This window comes from Pongo abelii, chromosome 1, assembly GCF_028885655.2.
Source record: "Pongo abelii isolate AG06213 chromosome 1, NHGRI_mPonAbe1-v2.0_pri, whole genome shotgun sequence".
Classification (NCBI taxonomy): Eukaryota; Metazoa; Chordata; class Mammalia; order Primates; family Hominidae; genus Pongo; species Pongo abelii.
The window spans coordinates 12339901-12361230 of NC_071985.2; the positions used below are offsets into that span (position 1 = coordinate 12339901).

The following is a 21330-nucleotide window of genomic DNA, read 5'->3' on the forward strand; positions in this document are numbered from 1 at the left end:
AGCAAAATATGTTTTGGATGTTTGACTTGATCCAAACAGACTTGCCCTTGTGTTATTATTCCAATTTCACAGGGAAAGATACAGAGCAAATAATCGGAGCTTGAACTATATAGCAATTTATATTTTTTCAAAGGTTTTCACAGAATATTTTACCCTCACAACATTTCCAAAAAGTAACTCCTTTTTTTACATGGTAGAAATTGTCAAACGTGGAAGCAAGCTGCTCAAGGTCACTCCGTGAGTCAGAGTCAGGAGCCACGTTGGGATGAGAACCCCGAGCTCCCAGCTCCCAATATGGCATTCTTTCCACCAAACCACGCTGAACTCAGCAGGGATGAAATTAGAACCAAGCACACCTACATTTCCAATTTAATCTGCTCAACTCTGCCAAGCATGTGTAGAACACAGATGTCGTGAGCAATGAAAGCTGATTTGATACATTACCTTGGAAATATGGATTCAATTAATATAACCCCTGTTCACTCTATCTTGGTTTTGCATTTGTGTCTCACGCCTCTTTGCGCCTGTCAAAACATCTTACACGTTTTATTCCCTTGTGAACACCTATATGAGGCAAGAAAGGTGGCTAGAAATTTAAAAAAGGAAGAAACCAAATAAAAGAAATAAAAAGAGAGGGAAACATCCAGAGAGAGGACAGAGAGAAAACAAGAAATAGAGGATCTGCTTTGCTGCAGTGTTTTAAAGATGTGTGAATGCAAAGGCGTTTCCCATTTTAGACATTTCACATCTGCTCTTGGGCCTGAGAGAGACCCAGGCCACCTCAAGTGACAGTACCACCCAGGCAGGTTTCCACAGAACTTCCTTCAAGGAGACGGGGACCCACGCAAGCACAGCACAGAGGAAAGAGCATGGCTTTAGAAGACAGACCAGAGAGAGATTCCTAGTAACCTTTCAAGTTTCCACCCAAAACTCAGTTTCTTCAAATTAAAATGTGGATAATTCCCACGTCCATTATGGAGTTGTCTGAAGGACTCAGAGAGCTGCTATGAGTCCATCTCAGGATGGTGTCTGGCACACAACACCTGCTCCATAAATGGTACCTATTCCCTTTCTTTCCGGTCATCAGTCACTCATTAGCATTAGACACAGTTGAGAGTTGTTAGCTGCTGGTTTGATTTTGCAGCCAAGTAAATGCATGTATTTCCTCAGCACACTGTCAGTTACCACACCCAGTCTTTCTCTAGTCCATAGCCAAACAGACCTGGGTAAGGTTCAGACAGCCAATCCATTTGGAAACCACTTTTTCTGGCTTGACTTAAGGGTAAGTATCTCCTCTCCTGTTAAAAAACAAAGAAAAATTAGTTAGAGACTCTTAGGTTTTCTACAACTACTATGAAAACATGTCCAAGAAGGCCAGTATGTAAGCTTTGCAAGAAAGCAAATGCTCTTATTCATGAGAATCTTTATCCTAAAAAGCTCTTCCTTTTCTACCCAGTCGGTTTCACATTGGTACCAGAACAATAGATAGTAAAGATTTAATAAGCATCCATTAACTATTGATATATAAATACGAGCCTGGTTCTGCGGCCTGAACCTGAGGTACTAGGGGTGTCTGACCTGTACTTTTAGAACACCTGAGGTCAGCTGTTAACTGGTCTTCCATGGCCCACCCTGAGGACCAGAAGGTAGAATTAAAGAAACTGTCCACTGTGGGCGAACCTAAGGAGAGAGAAAAAAGCCAACCACTGCGTCTTGGCCTAGCTATCACCTCAGAAGCAAAACAGCATGTTTTCCTCATGCTGTTGATCTCATTTCACTTGCCTAGCAACTCCCAAAATGCTCCCACCAAAGCCCAGAAGGCAGATAACCGGAAAGAAATATTTCAGTGACTTCCAAAGCATAATTATGCCTGTTCTCCATGGATTCCCTGAAGCTTATCAAGAGACGGACAGTTCTTGAAACATCATTCTGCACAGTCAGTGTTGGGCAGTCAGGCAAAAGGCTTACACTGGTCCTGCCTCATGTCTCCATTTTCTTCCATTAGCTCCTCAAGAATGGGCATCTGTGGGAGTCATTTCAGTACACTGTTTCAGCGCCTGTTTCCCTGCTGAGTATGAACTCATGTTTTATTCATTACCATAGCTCTGATATCTAGCACAGCCCCTAACACCTACTGGGTACCCAATAAATGTTTGGCTGAATAAATAAAATTCATTTCAATAAAACCAAAAATTATTTGGGAACTTAAGACACTGAAGACCTCTGAGTTGAACTAGAAGACAGAAATTCTCTAAAATGATCCCAAGCCTTTTACACTCCTCAAAACCATTTTAAAAAGTCACATTAAAAACTAGGATCATAAAAAATAGTCACATTAAAAACAAGCAAAAATCTGTTTCTACCACTTACCTTGAGAGACTCATAATGGTCCTGTCTAATATCTTCATATTCTTCCATGATTTCCTCAAAGTATTCATCCTTTAGATTTTCATCTAACAGCTGAGAACACTGAAAATGCAAGATAGCCATAGATGAGCAAAAGATGATAAAACTGGTGCAGTAATGGTCAACTCTGATAACACCTCCTTCAGGAAGGCTTCCTTAACTTCATTTCTTCTCCCTTCACCAACTGTGCTAATTCCTGCCTGGTGTGCAGGAAAGGGTAAACTCAGTGGGCTTGGGATGTTCAAACCCTGCACAAGCCAAAGAAAGGACTGGCCCTTGACTGGTTTCTGGGAGACAAACTCTAAACCCTTGGGATAGCCTGCCCGATAAGAGAGTCACTGTATACCTGGCACCCTGGGCCACGTCAGATCGTTTATGCTAACAGTCTGATTTATGGTGGGGGACCTTAGCTCATGCTTATGTTTGACCTCTGCAGGGACTGAAGACTGAACAATTAAGGCTAGACACATGGGCATTCTGGGCCTATGTGACCAACCCCCAATAAAAACCCAGGACATGAAGGCTCAGGTAAGCTTCTGGGTTGGCAAGCCTCCTTACATGTTGTCACATATCATCAGCGGAAGAAATAAGCACCATCCAGATTACTCTATGGGGGAGATGACTCCTGAAAGCCTGTACCTGGTCTCTCCTGCGTTCCATCCTATGTGCCTTTTGCCTTTCCTGATTTTAACCTATATCCTTTCACAACAATAAACCATGGTCATAACAGTGTTTCTGGGTTCTCTGTGTCCTTCTAGTGAAACTTTGAACCTGAAGGAGGTCTTGGGAACCCTCTGGGTTAAGAAACCCCCAACTCAATGCTTCAAAGATATTCTATTCATCTACTACTGCACTTTCCAAAGCCTTTTAGTTTCGATTTAGATATCCACTTCCCTTACTAGAAAGCCCTATGAGAGCTACAATCACACATTCACTACCTTCATACCGCTGGTGCCTACCCCAGTGTCTGGAGGTGCATTCTCACTACATGTTTGCTGAGGGAATGAGGCTAATCTTCATAGTCCACTGACTTTCTGCCAACACTGGAAAGGAAACCAATAATCTGAGAAAATGTGAAGTCTACTCATTAAATTGTAAAAGTAGGATCAGCTAAATATTATTTGTTACTATGATTATCAAGTTGATAGAAAAATAGCTACCATCAAAGCACAAAATAAAATTACACAGAAAGAAGAAACGGCAGCTACTGATCACATCAGTTAAAAAATAAACATAGCACTGCCCCATCCCTGCATTCTCCAGCAGGATTATCTAATACACAAAAAGGCAAGAAAGTTCAACATCTTCATCTGAACTTAAGGAAGTTAGACTGAATGACGGCTAAAGTGCCCACCAGCTTTAAAAGTCTGTAACTCTATGTGGGTTTTCTAAGTATCTCTAATAACAATCCAATCACCCATGAGTTAGTATAAAACAAAATCACCTCATTCAGGAATACAATCAGAAAAGGCCATTGTGGCAGGCCAAAAATCGGTTCCTAAATAGTGTTCACGCTACAAAGTATTTCCCAGCCTTACATTAAACTCACCTCAATGGAGTCCTCGTTTAGGAAAGCCCGCACAGCCCAATGAAACAAGAAGGGAATGCCTACTCTGAACTCCCTGAAGTGTATGTAACCAATGTTTTAAAACCCTCTTGCATTTTGCTAGATTATACCCTCTGAGAAGGCAAAACCAGATGTCCTTGACATCCAGAGACTCTACAACCCCCTGATGCTGGTGCTATTGTGTAGAAAGAACATACCGCTACAGTTTGCTGGCACCTTGCACAGCCCCATGAAGCGCGCTGCTCCCAGAGCCACAGCGGCAGGCCCCTTCTGGCCCAGTCTGACTTACTTGACGCAAACAAGTTCATGGTCAATATGTGGGCTAACCTACATGATCCTGCCACCAAAAAATCAAATCCATCATGTGTTTTCATGCCAACCACTGGGACATATCACAGCTTATATTTTCTTTCATTTTTACAAATTATATTTCATGGCAATAGCCACACAATAAGAGGGAATAAACTGAAAAGATATTTTATAATTTAAAAAGAATAAAATATTGGCACCTTGTTTTTTATTAAAGAAGAAAAAAAAAGCAAGGGTCTAAATCTCCAACCATTAAGTATTTGCTACATCTTTTTGGAATCTTCCAAATATATGAGACAGTTGCTAAAATGTGATCCTGTTCCATGTTCATTTCAGTTAGATCAAAAGAGCCTGAGCCAATGAGCCCACAACCAACTGAAACAAATTATACCACTGGCTCCTGAAGTGTCACTAGCAGTTACCCACATGATTTATCATCTGACTTATGTTTGAGCAATTTCAAAATGTGGTCGTTTCTTTGTACACAGGAGGAGCTAACCACTGCTGGCTGTGTGGCTGGACCAAACTGGAAAGAGCACAAACATCCACTCCTTATTCTCTGCCTGGCTTTCAGCAAGGCCCCCACTGCTCCAGCTCTTCAAGACGGTGAAGGAGGCCAGGCACAGTGGCTCACGCCTGTAATCCCAGCACTTTGGGAAGCCGAGGCGGGTGGGTCACTTGAGGTCAGGAGTTCAAGACCAGTCTGGCCAACATGGTGAAACCCCATATCTACTAAAAATACAAAAAAAATTAGCCGGGAATGGTGGCACACACCTGTAATCCCAGCTACTTGCGAGGCTGAGGCAGGAGAATTGCTTGAACCTGTGAGGCATAGGTTGCAGTGAGCCAAGATCGCGCCACTGCACCCCAGCCTGGGCAACAGGGCAACACTCCGTCTCAAAAAAAAAAAAAAAAAAAAAATGGTGAAGGAGCTTGTCCTCCAAACATGGAATCAAAGGGCTGATTCTTTCCCCTGCCTGTAGAGGAAAGGTTGGCACTGTGCAACTAAATGGATCCAAAAGTCTTGCCTCTGAATGGAAACTATTCAGGGCTATGCATCAGTGTTTGAAAATAATGACAAGTGTTGAAAAGAGGCCCACAGCACTCAGCCATGGACCTGACATAAGCTCCTATGGAGCACAATCCAAGAATAAGAAACAAAAATTGTTTTAAAATTGAGCTGTAGAAATATAGCTTATTTGCATATTTGTCTACATCAATGGCAAATAAAAAACTGCAATTTTATGATCCCAGACTGAGTTAATTTTATCCTTTTTAATAAAGGAGAATTGTTAAATATTAATGGGAAACAAGTTTAATTTAACACAGAGTAAGATAACCTGCATTCAAATCCCACACCTGCCACTTGGCAGACGTGTGGTCTCAGCAGAGTTCCTCATCTCTTTATTCTTCTGTCTCCTGATCTCTAAAATGGGGACCAAAAAATACCTACCTCATGAGGTTAGCCCGAGGATTAAATAAAATCCATGTAAAGCACTTAGCTCAGTACCTGGCACACTACACATTTTCAATGTTAGTGATTATTATATAACTTTCATGTAAATAAATTCACAGATCTGAAATAATTTCCTTGGAAGATAGCTCAGGAAATGTGGTCACCCTAATCCAGGTCGCATGGCATCACTGGAAGTCTCGCAGATCACCAGGCCACCTCAGTAACCTTCCTCGCCTGCACAATGTGAAGGCTAGGCTAAATCTGTGGTTCTCAAACTGTGCTCTTTTGATGAACACTAGGAGCGGGATGTGATGGTAAGTGACGTCTTACCTGGAAATTCTGCCACACTGAATTTCCAGGTAAGACGTCACTTAACAGACAAAGATTCTGTGGCTGAAATCAATTTGGAAACCCCCGGACCACACTGCCTCTCGGGTGCACCCCAGCTGTTATATCCCATTATTCAGTGAAAACAATGAAACCTATAACAAGGTAGAATGTCAGGCTTCACTGAAAGAGAAAAGCAGGACGTGGGTGAATTGTTTATGATGTTCACAGAGAAGCAGAAACCACTGTTCTGGGTTTTAAATATCTAGTAGATGTTTTTCTGTCTTTGGGTAGGGTCAACTAGGACACTTTCAAGTTTGTTTTCCTATCTGGAAAAAGGTCATTTAAAAATCCAACATTCCTTTTAGACAGTCAAGCAAATATCTATTCATGTTTCTGAGTGGGTGAAATCTTTGGCTGGCTGGTGTCCAGGTGAAAGGTGTCCTGGTGCCAGGCCATCTACCTGTCTGCTGCTCAGTTCTGTAATTGTCTTTGAAAGTACAGGACATGGTCACCTGGACCTCCTTGCAGCAAGGCAGTCACTGCAGAGGCACACCATAAGCCTCAGGCTGCTCTTTGACCTTTATTTAGTATAACTGAATAAAAATGAATAGATCTGAAGTTATACCCTTACTTGTAATGCACTCTTTCCAACACATCTGGAATAAAATGTAAGGTCACCCACTTACCACCACCACACTCTTGGATGCGTCCAGGACATGGATTACAGGTGCACTGTATCTCGGAGCTATTTTAACTGCTGTGTGGGTTCTAAAAAGAAGGGTCAGAAAGAAAATATATCCATCAGCACTGACAGTTCCTACACAACTCTTGTTCAGAGCCATTAGAGATAATGTATTTCTACAGTGCTTTCCAGAGAAACATTTCAAGGTGCTCACCTACAAATACTGAACTTCAAATTTCCCTTGGAAAACATGAATGACTTTTTCCCTACCCTAAGATGGGAAACCTAGCCCAGGCTCTGCAGAAGAGAAAGACCTTGTCCTCAGCTCCGTTAACAAGGGACTGAGCCCGTGCATGACCTGGTGCTCATTAGCAGCCCACGTGACTTAAGGGAGGTAACCAGGCCCAGGAAATCACACTGCTGTCATCAAGGTCAGGTTGAGTTCCTTCCTCCAAATGAGCTGGGATAGCAGCCAGGGCCCCTAAGGAACCGGGAACCAGGCAGAGGACACAGGACATGGCTGTCTAGCAGCTGCTCCCCTATTCATGAGAGACATCAACACTCCTTGGCCCCAATCCCACCTTGTACTTGCAGTATGGAACCCCAAACCCGAAATTCAACACAAAATAATACAGAGAGGCAAAAGCAAGAAAAATACTTTATTTTATTTTATTTATTTATTTTTTTTTTTTGAGACGGAGTCTTGCTCTGTCACCCAGGCTGGAGTGCACTGGTGCAATCTCGGCTCACCGCAAGCTCCGCCTCCTGGGTGCACACCATTCTCCTGCCTCAGCATCCCGAGTAGCTGGGACTACAGGCGCCCGCCACCATGCCCGACTAATTTTTTTCTATTTATTTTTAGTAGAGATGGGGTTTCACTGTGTTAGCCAGGATGGTCTCGATCTCCTGACCTCGTGATCCACCTGCCTCGGCTTCCCAAAGTGCTGGGATTACAGGCGTGAGCCACTGCGCCCGGCCAATATTTTACTTTTAATATTTAGGATTGGTTCAGCCCCACATCCCTATTACCAAACTTGAAAATGTTGGTATTAGGAAGAAACGCCCTTTCATTCTTAAAACTGCCTAATTAACAGAAGTGCAAAACAAACTGTCCTGTGATGACTGGATGTTTATAGCAAAAGGATAGTCTACAGATCTGCTATTTCATAATAGAACATAACGAATTAAAGTGAAAACTGAAAATGCGTACACCCTCCCTTACAGTGGTTAATCCAGAACCCCTGGAGAGGGAGAAGTGTGTTCTGGCCACATCCCATCTTTAGAAGGGCGGCCAGCAGCAGTCCCCACGAGATGGGCAGTGCTTTCCACCTTTTCTCCTCTCTCCTCCTCCCCAGAAGTAGCAGTACTCTTCCTCAAGTGCTTTCATATTCTTCCCCCTCAACAAAAACGTACGTTTGGAATATTATCTAGAATATGCTATTATATGAGAAAGAAACAAAGTAGCAGAACACTATATTTAATGCAATTGTATTTTTAAGAAACACCACCCTCAAGCTTTTCCCAACAACCAACCAATCCTATATCTAAGTTTCTATATATTTAGAAAAAAAACAGGGAGACACACATCGAAGTGTCCACACTGGTTATGGGAGTTAGAGGTGAGGCGGAAGGTAGGAAGAGAGAGATTCAATTGTACTTTACATTCCTCTGAATTGTCTGACATGGTCTAGTAAATGTGGATCAGTGAGGTAATTTTTAAAAACCAAGAGACTGTTATAGGCGTAATATATGCATGAGTGTGTTTTTAACAGGCTTCTCAAGGAAGGCTCTAAAAACTCCTAAGACAGACAAGACCAGTACCACTTCACCTGTTCCATCTTCCTAACAGTATGTCCACTTGTAAACAGGAAGCAAAGGACTGCAAAGCCTTAGGCTATGAGAACTGAGCTGGAAGATGGGTATTCAGGCACAAGCCAGTGAGTCAGGAGCCACCTTTTGGAATGGGAAGGCTGGGGTACAGAGTGGCAGGGAGGCCAGACCATGGCCCTGGGGCAGATTAATGAACTCCATGGCCTCCTGAGACCCTCCTGTTTTATGCCCAGTGTGTGCTCAGGGACCAGAGACCCCAAATCTATTTAACTCTTTCAATCTCTCCAAATATCGATTCATCCACTAGACTAAGCTTGTCCAACATGCAGCCCAGGACAGCTTTGAATGCGGCCCAATACAAATTCGTAAACTTTCTTAAAACATTATGAGATTTTTTGCAGTTTTTTTTTTTTTTTTTTTTTTTTTTTTTCAGTTCATTAGCTATCGTTAGTGTTAGCGTATTTTATGTGTGGCCTGAAGCAATTCTTCTTCCAATGTGGCCCAGGGAAACCAAAAGACTGGACACTCCTGCACTAGACAGCCTTAACCTTCATTTCGAGTGTCTTGGGGGTACAGTTCCAGTTCTACTCATGCTACTGCAAGTCACTGATGTCGGGAAAAGCCATAGGGTTATCTCCTCTCAGCGATGTTTTCATGAAAACGTGGAAGTCCTGAGCTAATGAGCTACTGCTCCACTGGTTTGTAGGAAATCATAAGGGCTCTTAGATGGGCTTCTGAGACATTTCAACTCCTGAATGCTTTCTAGCAAATGTGGCTCTCCTAGGAGATGACTTACTTATTTGGATGCAAAAGGCACTAACTATATATGAAGAGACTGATAAATCAGACTTTATAAAAATTAAGACTTTTGTTATCCAAAGACAGCACTAAGATAGCAAAAGGCAAGCCAGATTGAAAAAAAATCTATTTGCAATATATGTATTTCTGATAAAGGACTTGTAACTACTATAAACTAAAGAATGTGTACAAACCAATAAGAATAAAGCAGAATACCCAATTTTTAAAAATACTTAAAAAGCATATCCAAATGATCAATATATAAATGAAAAGGTGTTCAACATCATTACTCAGCAGAGAAATGCAAACGAAAACCACAGCAAGGTATTACTACACCCATGACGAGGGATAACACTGAAAAGGATGTGGAATAACTGGAACTTTCACAATTGCTTGTGGGAGTGTAAATTGCTACAATTTGGAAAACTACGTGGCAATAAGCTAATGAAGATGATCATAGGCATATCCTATGATCTGGCAATTCTGCTTCGAGGCAGAAATACACATACATGTGCACCAAAATTCATAAGCATTAAGTGTTTATTGCAGCATTGTTTGTGATAGCCCCAAAGTGGAAAACCTCAAATGTCCACCAACAGTAGCAAGACTAAATAAGTCACAGCACATTATACAATGGAATACTACATTGAAAAAAAACAACAAAAAACCAAACTATTGTAACAAGGCTGATGTGGGGCAAAAGAAGCCGGACACAGGAGAGCACATACAGTATGACTCCACTTATATAAAGTTGAAATGCAGGCAAAACCAACGTATGGTGACAGAAGAAAGAACAGTGGTTACTTTTGCTGGAAAGGATGACTGGGTGGAGGAACCTGGTGAGGTTCCTAGGGTGCCATTAGTGTTCTATTTCTTGATCTGGAGGTGGTTACATGGGTGGGTTCCCTTTTGTAAAAACTTGTCAAGTTGTACATCTATATGATTTGTGTACTTTTCTGTATAACTGCTAAACTTCTGTAAAAGCACTTACTTAAATAAGAGAGCTTGATAAAGCAAGACTTCAGATCGCAGACCTCATCCACTGTCACTAATTAGAATGGAGTCAGAACTGGGAAATTCTACAGTGAAGTGCTTGGAGGTTGCGTGGGAATCTGTTTTCCAAAGGCTGTTCCAGCACCACAGTGTAGAGGGGAATGGTTCCCGGGAAGCAGTGCTACCTACTAGCTCTTATTTTCCAAGTAATTTCCCAGAAACTGCAACAGGCATGGAAGAGAAGAGAACCAGAAGAGGAAGGGCTCATAGAGAAACAATGCACTGCAGAGTTGAAAGAAACCTTAGGTGGTCAGTGGACTCAGCTTTCTACCTTCAGGCCAAACACATTTACAGGTTCCAAGACAATGAGAATAGATATTTCACAGTAACTGAAGAGATGTTGGCGATTTCCTATCTCGTTAATTCTAATTTGATATATCAGGTTATAACTGCTAAGAATCATTAACAAGCTAATTTTGCCAATAATGTATCTTGAGAGGCTAGTTGCGTTGCTTCTCAATGTTTTTTTTCTTTAATCTGGTAGCTTTTACATGGTAAACGATAGAGAATGGACTATTTGGTAAAGTTCCAATGTGCACGAGAAGCAAATTTCTGAGTGTAGTGTCCCACCATATAAAAAGATTCTTTTTTTGAAGCCAGCATCATATTTACATAACATGTAATATATTTTAATTATGTTCCTTTAAATACTTATTTATTCTACTTCACAGTTGATATTAAAGTCTTTCATTCTGACAACAGTCCATAGGTCCTCTTACCATTCTCTTCACTAAGCCTGTCATCAATTACCCAAGCCCATGCTCATCAAAACCCATTATTAATGGGTGGCCATATCCCTTGAGACCAAGTCTGCCACATTTCCTGGTACATAAGTCCTTTGTGGAAAAACAAACCCTGTTTTCTAACATTAAGCAACGATAGTCAAACTATCGAATCCTTCAAGTATGAAGAACAGCTAATGGATAAAAGACACATAATACTGTTTCTACTTATGAAGATGACTCATTCAAATTTTAAATGGTATGATGGTTAATTTCACGTATACACTTGGCTAGGCCATGGTATATACTTCTTGGTTAACCACAACCTAAATGTTACTGTGAAAGTATTTTTTTTAGATGTGATTAACATTTATCAGTAGACTTAGAGTAAAGCACATTATCCTCCACTATGTAGGTGGGCCTCATCCAGTCAGCTGAAGACCTTTAAGAGACAAGACAAGGAGTCCCTTATTCACTCCCCAGCCCTACAAGGAACAAGAAATTCCACCTCTAGACTGTCTTCAGACTCAAAAAATCAACTTACCTGTATCTCCAGCCTGCAGATTTCAGACTTGCCAGCCTCCACAATCACAGGAGTTAATTATTTAAAATAAATCTCTTTCTCTCTATATATATAAACATATCCTATTGATTCTGTTCCTCTGAACAACCCTATACAAATTGGCTAAAAGTACAGTTGTTTCTAGTGCAAAAGGAACACTTTTCTTTTGCATACCTATAACCAGACCTTTATTGTGGCATACCTATGGAACCAGACCTTTATTGCACACCTATAACCAGATCTTTATTGTATTTCTAGCATACCTATAACCAGACCTTTATTGTATTTCTGCATCAGAAAAATAAACTAGATGCTATGGGACCACTGTGTTCAATGGTCCAGTATGATAATGCTCCCTGAGAAAGTGAACTGTACGTGGCATAAAAAGTCTAGTACCCACAGTTAACGTAGCACTTACCACATATCACTATGATCATGATCCCAGGAAAAATCTGGTAAACTGAATAATTATCAAGTGAACAAATTTGAACTTTCTCATCTTTACATTTTATACCTCTCTATGTTGTTAACCCAAAGGTTCCCACAAAGCTCCCCTTTCAGGAACTCCCCAAAGCGACCATTTAGTTCATTCTTGCTAGATGGGCTTTCTGTCCCCAAACTACTACAAGGTTAGAGTTCCCCAAACTACTACAAGGTTAGAGTTCCTTCAAAGGAACCTGTAATCATTCAATCAGACACCTGCTTCAAGACAGAGTGGGCAAAAGTTCAAGTAATGATTTTGTGCCAAAAAACACAGCTTCTCCACTCGGTTTAATTTCACGAGAAGAGTTCATTATAATTCTCAGGAACTGAATCGGAAGTGAGAGTGTTAAGAAAAAGATTATTGCAAGCCAAAGAAATCCAAGAAAAAGCAAAGAATAGCAATCACAAAAAAGTTTTCTATAGCATGCTCTGAAAGTATTCTGGCTCTCACCCAAGTGAACACCGGAAAATTTTTGTGTTTACATAACAAAAAGTCAATGTACTAAACATAAGGGAAGATCCAAAACAACACAGGTTTACCACTGTTTCAAATACTGGCATGTAAGAAAATCTGAAGTGAGGACAAAGCTCATTAGTATAACTTACTTTGAAGTGGTTGCTCCTCCAATCAACAATGGAATCTTTATAGCTAATCTCTCCATTTCTTTGGCAACAAAAATCATTTCATCCAGGGAAGGAGTGATGAGTCCTGACAGGCCAATTATATCTATTTTTTTTTTTTTTAAAAAAAAAAAGGACAAAAAGGACAGTGAGGAGGATGAAAGGAAAAGCATGAAGATCCATTTAAAAAACTTTGTAATGAAGATCAAAAGACCTAACATGAATTCCCAATTCCTAATTCTTTTTTTTTTTTTGAGATGGAGTCTCATTCTGTTGCCCAGGTTGGAGTGTAGTGGCGCAATCTCGGCTCACTGCAACCTTTGCCTCCTGGGTTCAAGCGATTCTCCTGCCTCAGCCTCCTGAGTAGCTGGGATTACAGGTGCCCAACACCAAGCTTGGCTAATTTTTGTATTTTTAGTAGAGACGGGGTTTCACCATGTTGGCCAGGCTGGTCTCAAACTTCTGACCTCAAGTGATCCGCCTGCCTCAACCTCCCAAAATGCTGGGATTACAGGTGTGAGCCATGGCGCCCGTCCCCAGTTTCTAATTCTAAGACATCTTTTCCGACTGCGGAATTTCAATTTATTGTTTGCTTTTGGTAGCAAATAAGATTTATAACTTAAGGTTGCAATAATTACTTGCCATAGTTTTAGGAAGCCATGCAATAGAAGGTATATCTAGCTCATGATTTCCCAGACTTGAATATATCACAGTGTGAGAAGAAATATAAAAATGACTACACACAGAAAAAAAATCTAATACAACTGTTCTAAGAAGTCTGTCCCCATTCCCCATCTCCAGCACTCAGTTCCACAGTTGTTCACTCTCCTCTCTCAAACCCATTAGAAATGGCAATGAAAGCAACCTGGTGCACGAGCTGGCACTTGATTGTATGTCCCACAGAACCCTCACGGGGCATCACTATTCACTGACAGACAACTAGGGAAATGACAGACACCTGGGGATATGACATTTAGAGAAATGCCCAAAGTACAGTTGCACAGTACCTGCTTTGTGGTCAAGAGCAGCTTTCAGTATCTTATCACATGGAGTCATGACTCCTAAATCAATAACTCTGAGGCACAGAAATGAGATATGAAAAAATTAATGAAAGCCCATTAGAGACAAAACTGAAATGAACATTTTTATTTCAACCATTAAATACTGCTCTAATGTAAATGAGAATCAAGTTGAAATGCTCACTAAATATTGAGGATTACCACCACAACTACCATTTAGTCAGTACTTACTACATATACGCCAGGCACTATGCTAAGCTTGCTTTTAAGCAGCTTTACCGACTCATCATTCACATACCATACAATTTACCCATTTCAAGTGTGCAATTCAATGGTTTCTGGTATGTTATTTTTTTTAATTGTGGTGAAATATACACAATATATACTTTTCCATTTTAACCATTGTTCAATGTACAATCCAGTAGCATGAATTTCAATTACAATGTTGAGCAACCATCACCACTATTTACGTCCAAACTTATTTTATCACCCAGAGCAGAAACATTGTAACCATTTAGCAATAACTACCCCTTCTTCTCTCCCACCCTCTCCACTCCATCCCCTGGTAACCTCTGCTCTATTTTCTTTTTTTTTTTAATTTAATTTAATTTAATTTAATTTATTTTTTTTATTATTATACTTTAAGTTTTAGGGTACATGTGCACAACGTGCAGGTTAGTTACGTATGTATACATGTGCCATGCTGGTGTGCTGCACCCATTAACTCGCCATTTAGCATTAGGTATATCTCCTAATGCTATCCCTCCCCCCTCCCCCCACCCCACAACAGTCCCCAGAGTGTGATGTTCCCCTTCCTGTGTCCATGTGTTCTCATTGTTCAATTCCCATCTATGAGTGAGAACATGTGGTGTTTGGTTTTTTGTCCTTGCGATAGTTTACTGAGAATGATGATTTCCAATTTCATCCATGTCCCTACAAAGGACATGAACTCATCATTTTTTATGGCTGCATAGTATTCCATGGTGTATATGTGCCACATTTTCTTAATCCAGTCTATCATTGTTGGACATTTGGGTTGGTTCCAAGTCTTTGCTATTCTGAATAGTGCCGCAATAAACATAACATGTGCATGTGTCTTTATAGCAGCATGATTTATCCTTTGGGTATATACCCAATAATGGGATGGCTGGGTCAAATGGTATTTCTAGTTCTAGATCCCTGAGGAATCGCCACACTGACTTCCACAATGGTTGAACTAGTTTACAGTCTACTTTCTTTCTCTGTGAATTTGCCTTATCTAGATACTTCACATCAGTAGAATAATACAGTATTCACCCTTTTGTGTTTGGCTAAACTTCACTTAGCACAGTGCCTTCAAAGTCCAACCATGTTTTGAGGCATATCAGAAGTTCGGTCTTTTTTAAGGCCAAAAAATATTCCACTGTATGGAGATAACACGTTTTGCTTATCCATTCATCTGTTGAAAGACACTGTGCTCAGCTTTTTGCATAAGCAATCTCTTTTGTTGTTGTTTTTGAGACAGGGTCTCATTCTGTCACCCAGGCTGGAGTGCAGCAGCGTGATTACGGCTCACTGCAGCCTCGACCTCCTGCCTCAGCCTCCAGAGTAGCTGGGACCACAGGCATGCCCCACTAAACCCAGCTAATTTTAAAAGTTTTTGTAGATAGGGTTTCCCTATGTTGCCCAGACTGGTCTCAAACTCCTGGGCTCAAGTGATCCTCCCACCTCGGCTTCCCAAAGTGCTAGGATTATAGGCTTGAGCCACAGTGCCCAGCCTGCATAAATGATCTCATTTAACCCTCATAGTAACTCTATAATGAAAGCACTACTATGGGTCTCATTTTAATGAGAAGGGGCCCAGAGAAATTAAGCAATCTGTCTAGTCACAGAACTAATTAGAGGCAGAGTTGGGATCTGAATCAGTATCTCACTCCAAAATCCATTATCTTATCCATTTAGGCCAATAAAAAGGGCTAAGGAAGTTCCTCAATAAATACCTATTGAACATGGAAGCCAATGGGGAAGATCATGAAAAAGAGGTCAGGTCCTGCACATGAAGAGCTGTCAGGGAACTCTGATTACTTAAAGCAAGAAAAAGAGGGAGAATGATTCAGGGTGCAGGTCACCGAAGGCAAGAGGGCAAGACTGAAAGGAAAGGCAGACTCTAGATGGGCACACAGGAGAGAGAACAGGCACTGGGGCAGAGGAAGCCTGGAGCACACTCTCAGAGAACAGAACAGTGCCAGACAAATTTCAACTCATGGAGGAGAGAGCTTCCTGGAACTCAGAGGAAACAGGAATGTCTGCCCTGGAAAATGTTCTAGGAATTACTTCTATTTTAGATTTACAGAGTACCTTAATGTCATTTTGATAATTTAATCTCCTTCTATTTGTTAAAAGATGTTGAAAAACTTACAGCACGCATTTTTACTTATTTCATTACATCAACAATTCTTAAAATTAAATAGGCAAAAACGTTTAAATAACAACAAAAAAGAATGCTTAAGACTACAACATGACATACTGGCTGGTAACAATGGGTGCTGAACGCCGGGGCAGGAAGGGGACTGGCATCTCACTATATGCCCTTTCATACCACTGGATTTTTAGCTTGTACTCATATTACTTTTTAAAAAAGAGTTAAAAAAAAAAAAACTATGACATATGGAATCTTCAGTAAAAAGTAAGATAACTTCAAATCAATGGTAAGTATATTCAGCTTTGTTGGCACTAACCCGGTAACAAATGCACGCTGGAGGTGTTAATGATGTATAACCACTGCAGGTTATAGCAGGAGTGAGATGGTACCACACGCTTTTTTTTTTCTTTTTAACATATTGAAGAAAGTCTAGTACCTGGATCTTTTGTTAAACAATGACTAAGCATAGACTGTCACATGTAAAACTAGGAAAAATAGCATACTGCTTTTAAATCAAGACAAAAAGGCATACATTTCAAAGCTGATTTTAACATTGTATATGTTTTAAAATTCAACTAAAACTCATCAGTATAATGGCAAGAATCATCTTGCTGTCACTGCTTTTTCTTGTTTCAGCAGTGTTTCTCTCAGGAACGTCTAATGTGGATGCTTGCCATGTTTAAGGAAGAGTAAGGAGATTGTTGTGGCTGGAACAGAAATGGAGAAGGATAGAGTTGTGGGTGATAAGTTCAGAGGAGGAGGAAAAGGCCAGAGCCTGTGTAGACTTTGCATCAGAATCACCAGGGGAGCCTTTTCAAAATCAAACAACCTGAAGCTTGGACTCCATTTTCCAGAGAGTGTGATTTAACTGGCCAGGGGTGGGGTCCGGGAAGCTTCCAGATTATACCCACTACACAACGGCCTTGCAGACCACTACAAGGGCTCTGAGTTTTACTGAGTGAGGAGAGAAATCACTGGAGGGTTTGAACAGTGGAGTAAGAAATCTGACTTAGATTTAACAGAATTTACTTTGGACTGAAACAAGTCCAGGGTAGAGCAGAGAGACTGGTTAGGCTGCTGCAAAAATCCAGACAAGAAGCAGTGTAGGTAGTGAGAAGTGGTCAGATCCTGGAAATACTGTGAGAGGAGAACTGATGGGTTACATGTGGGTTATCCAACAAGAGGATGACGCAAGAGTTTCGGTTTGAGCAGCAAGAAAAATGAAGTTGCTATTTCTTGAAATAGAGGAGAGTTGGGGAGGCGTTCATAAAATGGTGGCAATTAGTTCAGTTTTCAAAATACTAAATTTGAGATTTCTTTAGATATCCAAATGGAGCTGACAGGGAGTCCACTGGATATGTAAGCCTAAAGTCTGGGGAGAGATCCACAGTGGAGATACAATTTGGGACTTGTCAGTACATCAGATGATATTGAAGTCACAAAACGAATGAGACGACTTCAGCCCACCCCAGGCCTTGTAACTCCAGGTGTGCTCCTGTACCAGCAGCACCAGCCCTATCTGAGAGTTTGTCGGAAATGCAGAACCTCCAGTCCAGACCTACCCTAATCAGAATCTGACTTTTAACAAAATCCCCAGGTGACAAGAAGGTACATTACAGTTTGAGAAACACAAACCTAGACAGTGAAGACAGAAGAGGTCCAAGGGCTGAGCCCCAGAACATTTCTGTGTTTAAAGACCACTCCCAGAAGGAGAAATCAGCAGGAGAGAATCATAACCACTGATCAGTGAGGTAAGAAAACGACCGAGAACACCGAGCCAGGGGCCTGGGCGACAAGTGCAATTTCCAGCTTATTAGTCTGCCTTCAAAGCCGTCTTGCTGGGGAAATAATCGAATGTACTACTGATTAGAGGGGCAATTCTCACTATTTCCACATATAGAAAATGACACTTATGGTACTGAGATGCACAAAGGAAGTTGCTCACAGCCCTGGTCAACCCTTCTAGGACAGAGGCCCAGTTCCACTCTCGAGCAGGAAAGAGAATGGGTTTCCTGGCACATCTGAGTTGAGAAACTGTTGGCAAGCTCTGAATTAGAATATGGTGTGGCAAGTACTACAATGAAAGCATTTACAGTGTACTATGTATGGAAGGCCCAAAATGGGTGACAACCAGAAGCATCCTAGGGGGAAGTCTGAAATGGATTTTGAAAAATTAAGTGGGTATTAGCTGAAGGAAACAGGGAAGTCTAGGCAGAGACCTGCACTATGAAGGCCCAGAGTCCTGAACTAGCTAGGAATCCCAGGGTATGTGAAGTCGGAGCGGAGAAGAGGGCACAGGTCAGATCCAGCCTGCCCTCTGTGCCTGCTACCACTCTTCCCACCATCCCTCTCCATTCCCTCTCACCTCTACCACAACCTCCTGTTTTACCCCTATGCATAACCCCATCTTCCTTGACTCTCCCTCAGTTTCCCTTTGTCATTTTGGGCCATACCCTATGTCTGTAAGCCTCTCCCTATACACATTCCCGTATTTCGCCACATGGGAGGCTAAAGAGAATAAAAATGAATGCTACGGAAGATGTTGATTTTACAGTATTTGTTTTAAAGTGCTCAGAACAGAGGTTGGGTATGGAGGCTCATGCCTGTAATCCCAGTGCTTTAAGAGGCCAAGGCAGGAGGATCACTTGAGGCCAGGGGTTTGAGACCAGCCTGGGCAACATTAGCGAGACTTTGTCTCTACAAAAAAACTTCTTTTTTAAATGCTTAGAATAGAGCTATGAGAGCAAGCATTTAATTTAGATACTAATCCAGGAAAAAAAAAAAGTTGCACTGAATATTTTAGCAAAGGCATCTCATACTATTTAAGAATACGTAGAATTTCGAAAATAAATACTGTAATATAAGACAAAAAGTTCTTTTCGTCTCCTGAAGAAATTTAAAAAGGAAAATAAAACTGCATCTACATCCTTTTAAGGTACTTGATACTTGCTGTCATTTTACCCTTTATTTCTCAGGTTAACTAAGGTGGCAGCCTATCTGCTGCTCCTGCAATTCACACATGCCACCACAAGATGGCATGTGTTTCCATCCAGTCTACAGTCCAGCCATGGTTTCCAACTTGTACTTCAGCAGTGCCAGTGGGGTCTGTTGCCATTTCTATTACTTTTTTAAAAAATAAACAAAACAAATTGTTGATCTCCCCTTCAAAAAATGGATCCAAAGCCTCTAAATAATTATCAGCATGTGAAGTGCTCAGGAGAGACTGGATTACTATATCCTTGACTTAGGTACAGTCATGTTCCTCACTCAGCTGAACATTCCAACATTATACGGTTTGGAATTATTTTCATGCTCAGCCATACCGCTCTTTTACTTATACTAGACAGTTATATTAAGAACCACTGGTTATCAGACCCATGTTTAAAAATATTAGATGTATGATGTAGAACTTTAAAATGTATCTTGAAATAGAATATTTTTCTTACATAATTAAACACTGTGCATTATCTGTAATGGAAAATGTCCTCTTCTGTCTTTTCCTAGTTATTATTACAGAGTATATGTAAAATTAACCTCAATGGAATTAATCAAAAATATTTCCAAATATTCTACATTATTTCTTGAGGGGAATTTAGAATACAGACATAACTCAGAGATGCTATAGGTTCGACTCTAGACCATTAAAATAAAGTATCTCAATAAAGTGAGTCATGTGAATTTTTTGGTTTCTCAATGCATATAAAAGTTATGTTCACACTATACTGTACTCTATTATGTGTGCAATAGTATTATGTCTAAAAGAACAACGTATACATACCTTAATTTAAAAATACTTATTGCTAAAAAAAAATGCTAACGATCATCTGGGTCTTCAGTGAGTTGTAACCTTTTTGCTGGTAGAGGGTCTTGACTTGATGTTCATGGCTGCTGACTGATTAGAGTGGTGGCTGCAGAAGTTTGGGGTGGCTGTGGCAATTTCTCAAAATAAGACGACAGTGAAGTTTCCCACACCAATTGAATCTAACTTTCACAAAAGATTTCCCTGCAGCATGTGATGCTGTTTGATAGCGTTTTACTCACAGAACTTCTTTCAAAATTGTAGGCCAACCATCTCAAACCTTGCCCCTGCTTTGTCATCTAAGTTTACGTGCTATTTATTCTAAATCCTCTGTTGTTATTTCAACACTGTTCGTAGCCATCTCAAGAAACTACTTTCTTTGCTCAGCCTTGCTCAGCCGTAAGAAGCAAGTCCTCATATGTTGAAACTGTATTACGAGATTGTAGCAATTCATTCCCATCTTCAGGCTCCACTTTTAATTCTGGTTTACTCTTGCTATTTCTACCACATCTGCAGTTACTTCCTCCACTGAAGTCTTGAATCCCTCAAAGTAATCTATGAGAGTTGGAATCAACTTCTTCCAAGCTCCTGTTAATGTTGATATTTTGACCTCCTCCCATGAATTACAAATGTTCTTAATGGCGTCTAGAATGGTGAATCCTTTATAGAAGGTTGTTTTTATTTACTTTGCCCAGATCCATCACTATCTATGGCAGCTACAGCCTTACTAAGACTTGACAGTCAAAATTCCTCCTTGATCCACAGGCTGCAGAATGGATGTTGTGTTAGCAGGCATGAAAACAATATTCATCTCCTTGTATATCTCTATCAGAATTCTTCTGACCAGGTGCACTGTCAATGAGGAGTAATATTTTGAAAAGAATCTTTTTTACTGAGCAGTAGGTCTTAACGATAGGCTTAAAATACTCAGTAAACCCATGCTGTAAACAGATGTGCTCTCTCATCCAGGCTTTGTTATTCCATTTATAGAGCACAGACAGAGTAGATTTAACATAATTCTTAAAGCCCTAAAATTTTCAGAATGGCAAATGAGCATTGGCTTCAACTGACAGTCATCAGCTGTGTTAGCCCCTCCACAAGAGAGTCAGCCTGTCCTTTGAAGTTTTGAAGCCAGGCATTCACTTCTCCCCCTCTAGCTATGAAAGTCCTAGATGGCACCTACTTCCAACAGAAGGCTATTTCATCTACATTGAAAACCTATTGGTTAGCATAGCCACCTTCCTCAGTGATGTCAGCTAGATCTAGAAAACTTGCTGCAGCTTCTCCATCAG

The 21330-nt window shown here is 40.8% G+C and overlaps 1 protein-coding gene across 5 annotated transcripts in view; it reads right to left on the minus strand.

Moving 5' to 3' along the window:
- MTR (5-methyltetrahydrofolate-homocysteine methyltransferase) overlaps nucleotides 1-21330 on the minus strand; it is a 106948-nt gene that overhangs the window by 13320 nt on the left and 72298 nt on the right. For all 5 annotated transcript variants that reach the window (XM_024232989.3, XM_054527936.2, XM_054527968.2 and 2 more), the window contains 5 exon segments: nucleotides 13827-13894; nucleotides 12805-12925; nucleotides 6755-6836; nucleotides 2371-2469; nucleotides 1223-1298 (listed from right to left, as the gene is read on the minus strand). In XM_024232989.3, the coding sequence (XP_024088757.1) occupies nucleotides 1223-1298; nucleotides 2371-2469; nucleotides 6755-6836; nucleotides 12805-12925; nucleotides 13827-13894 (446 nt within the window).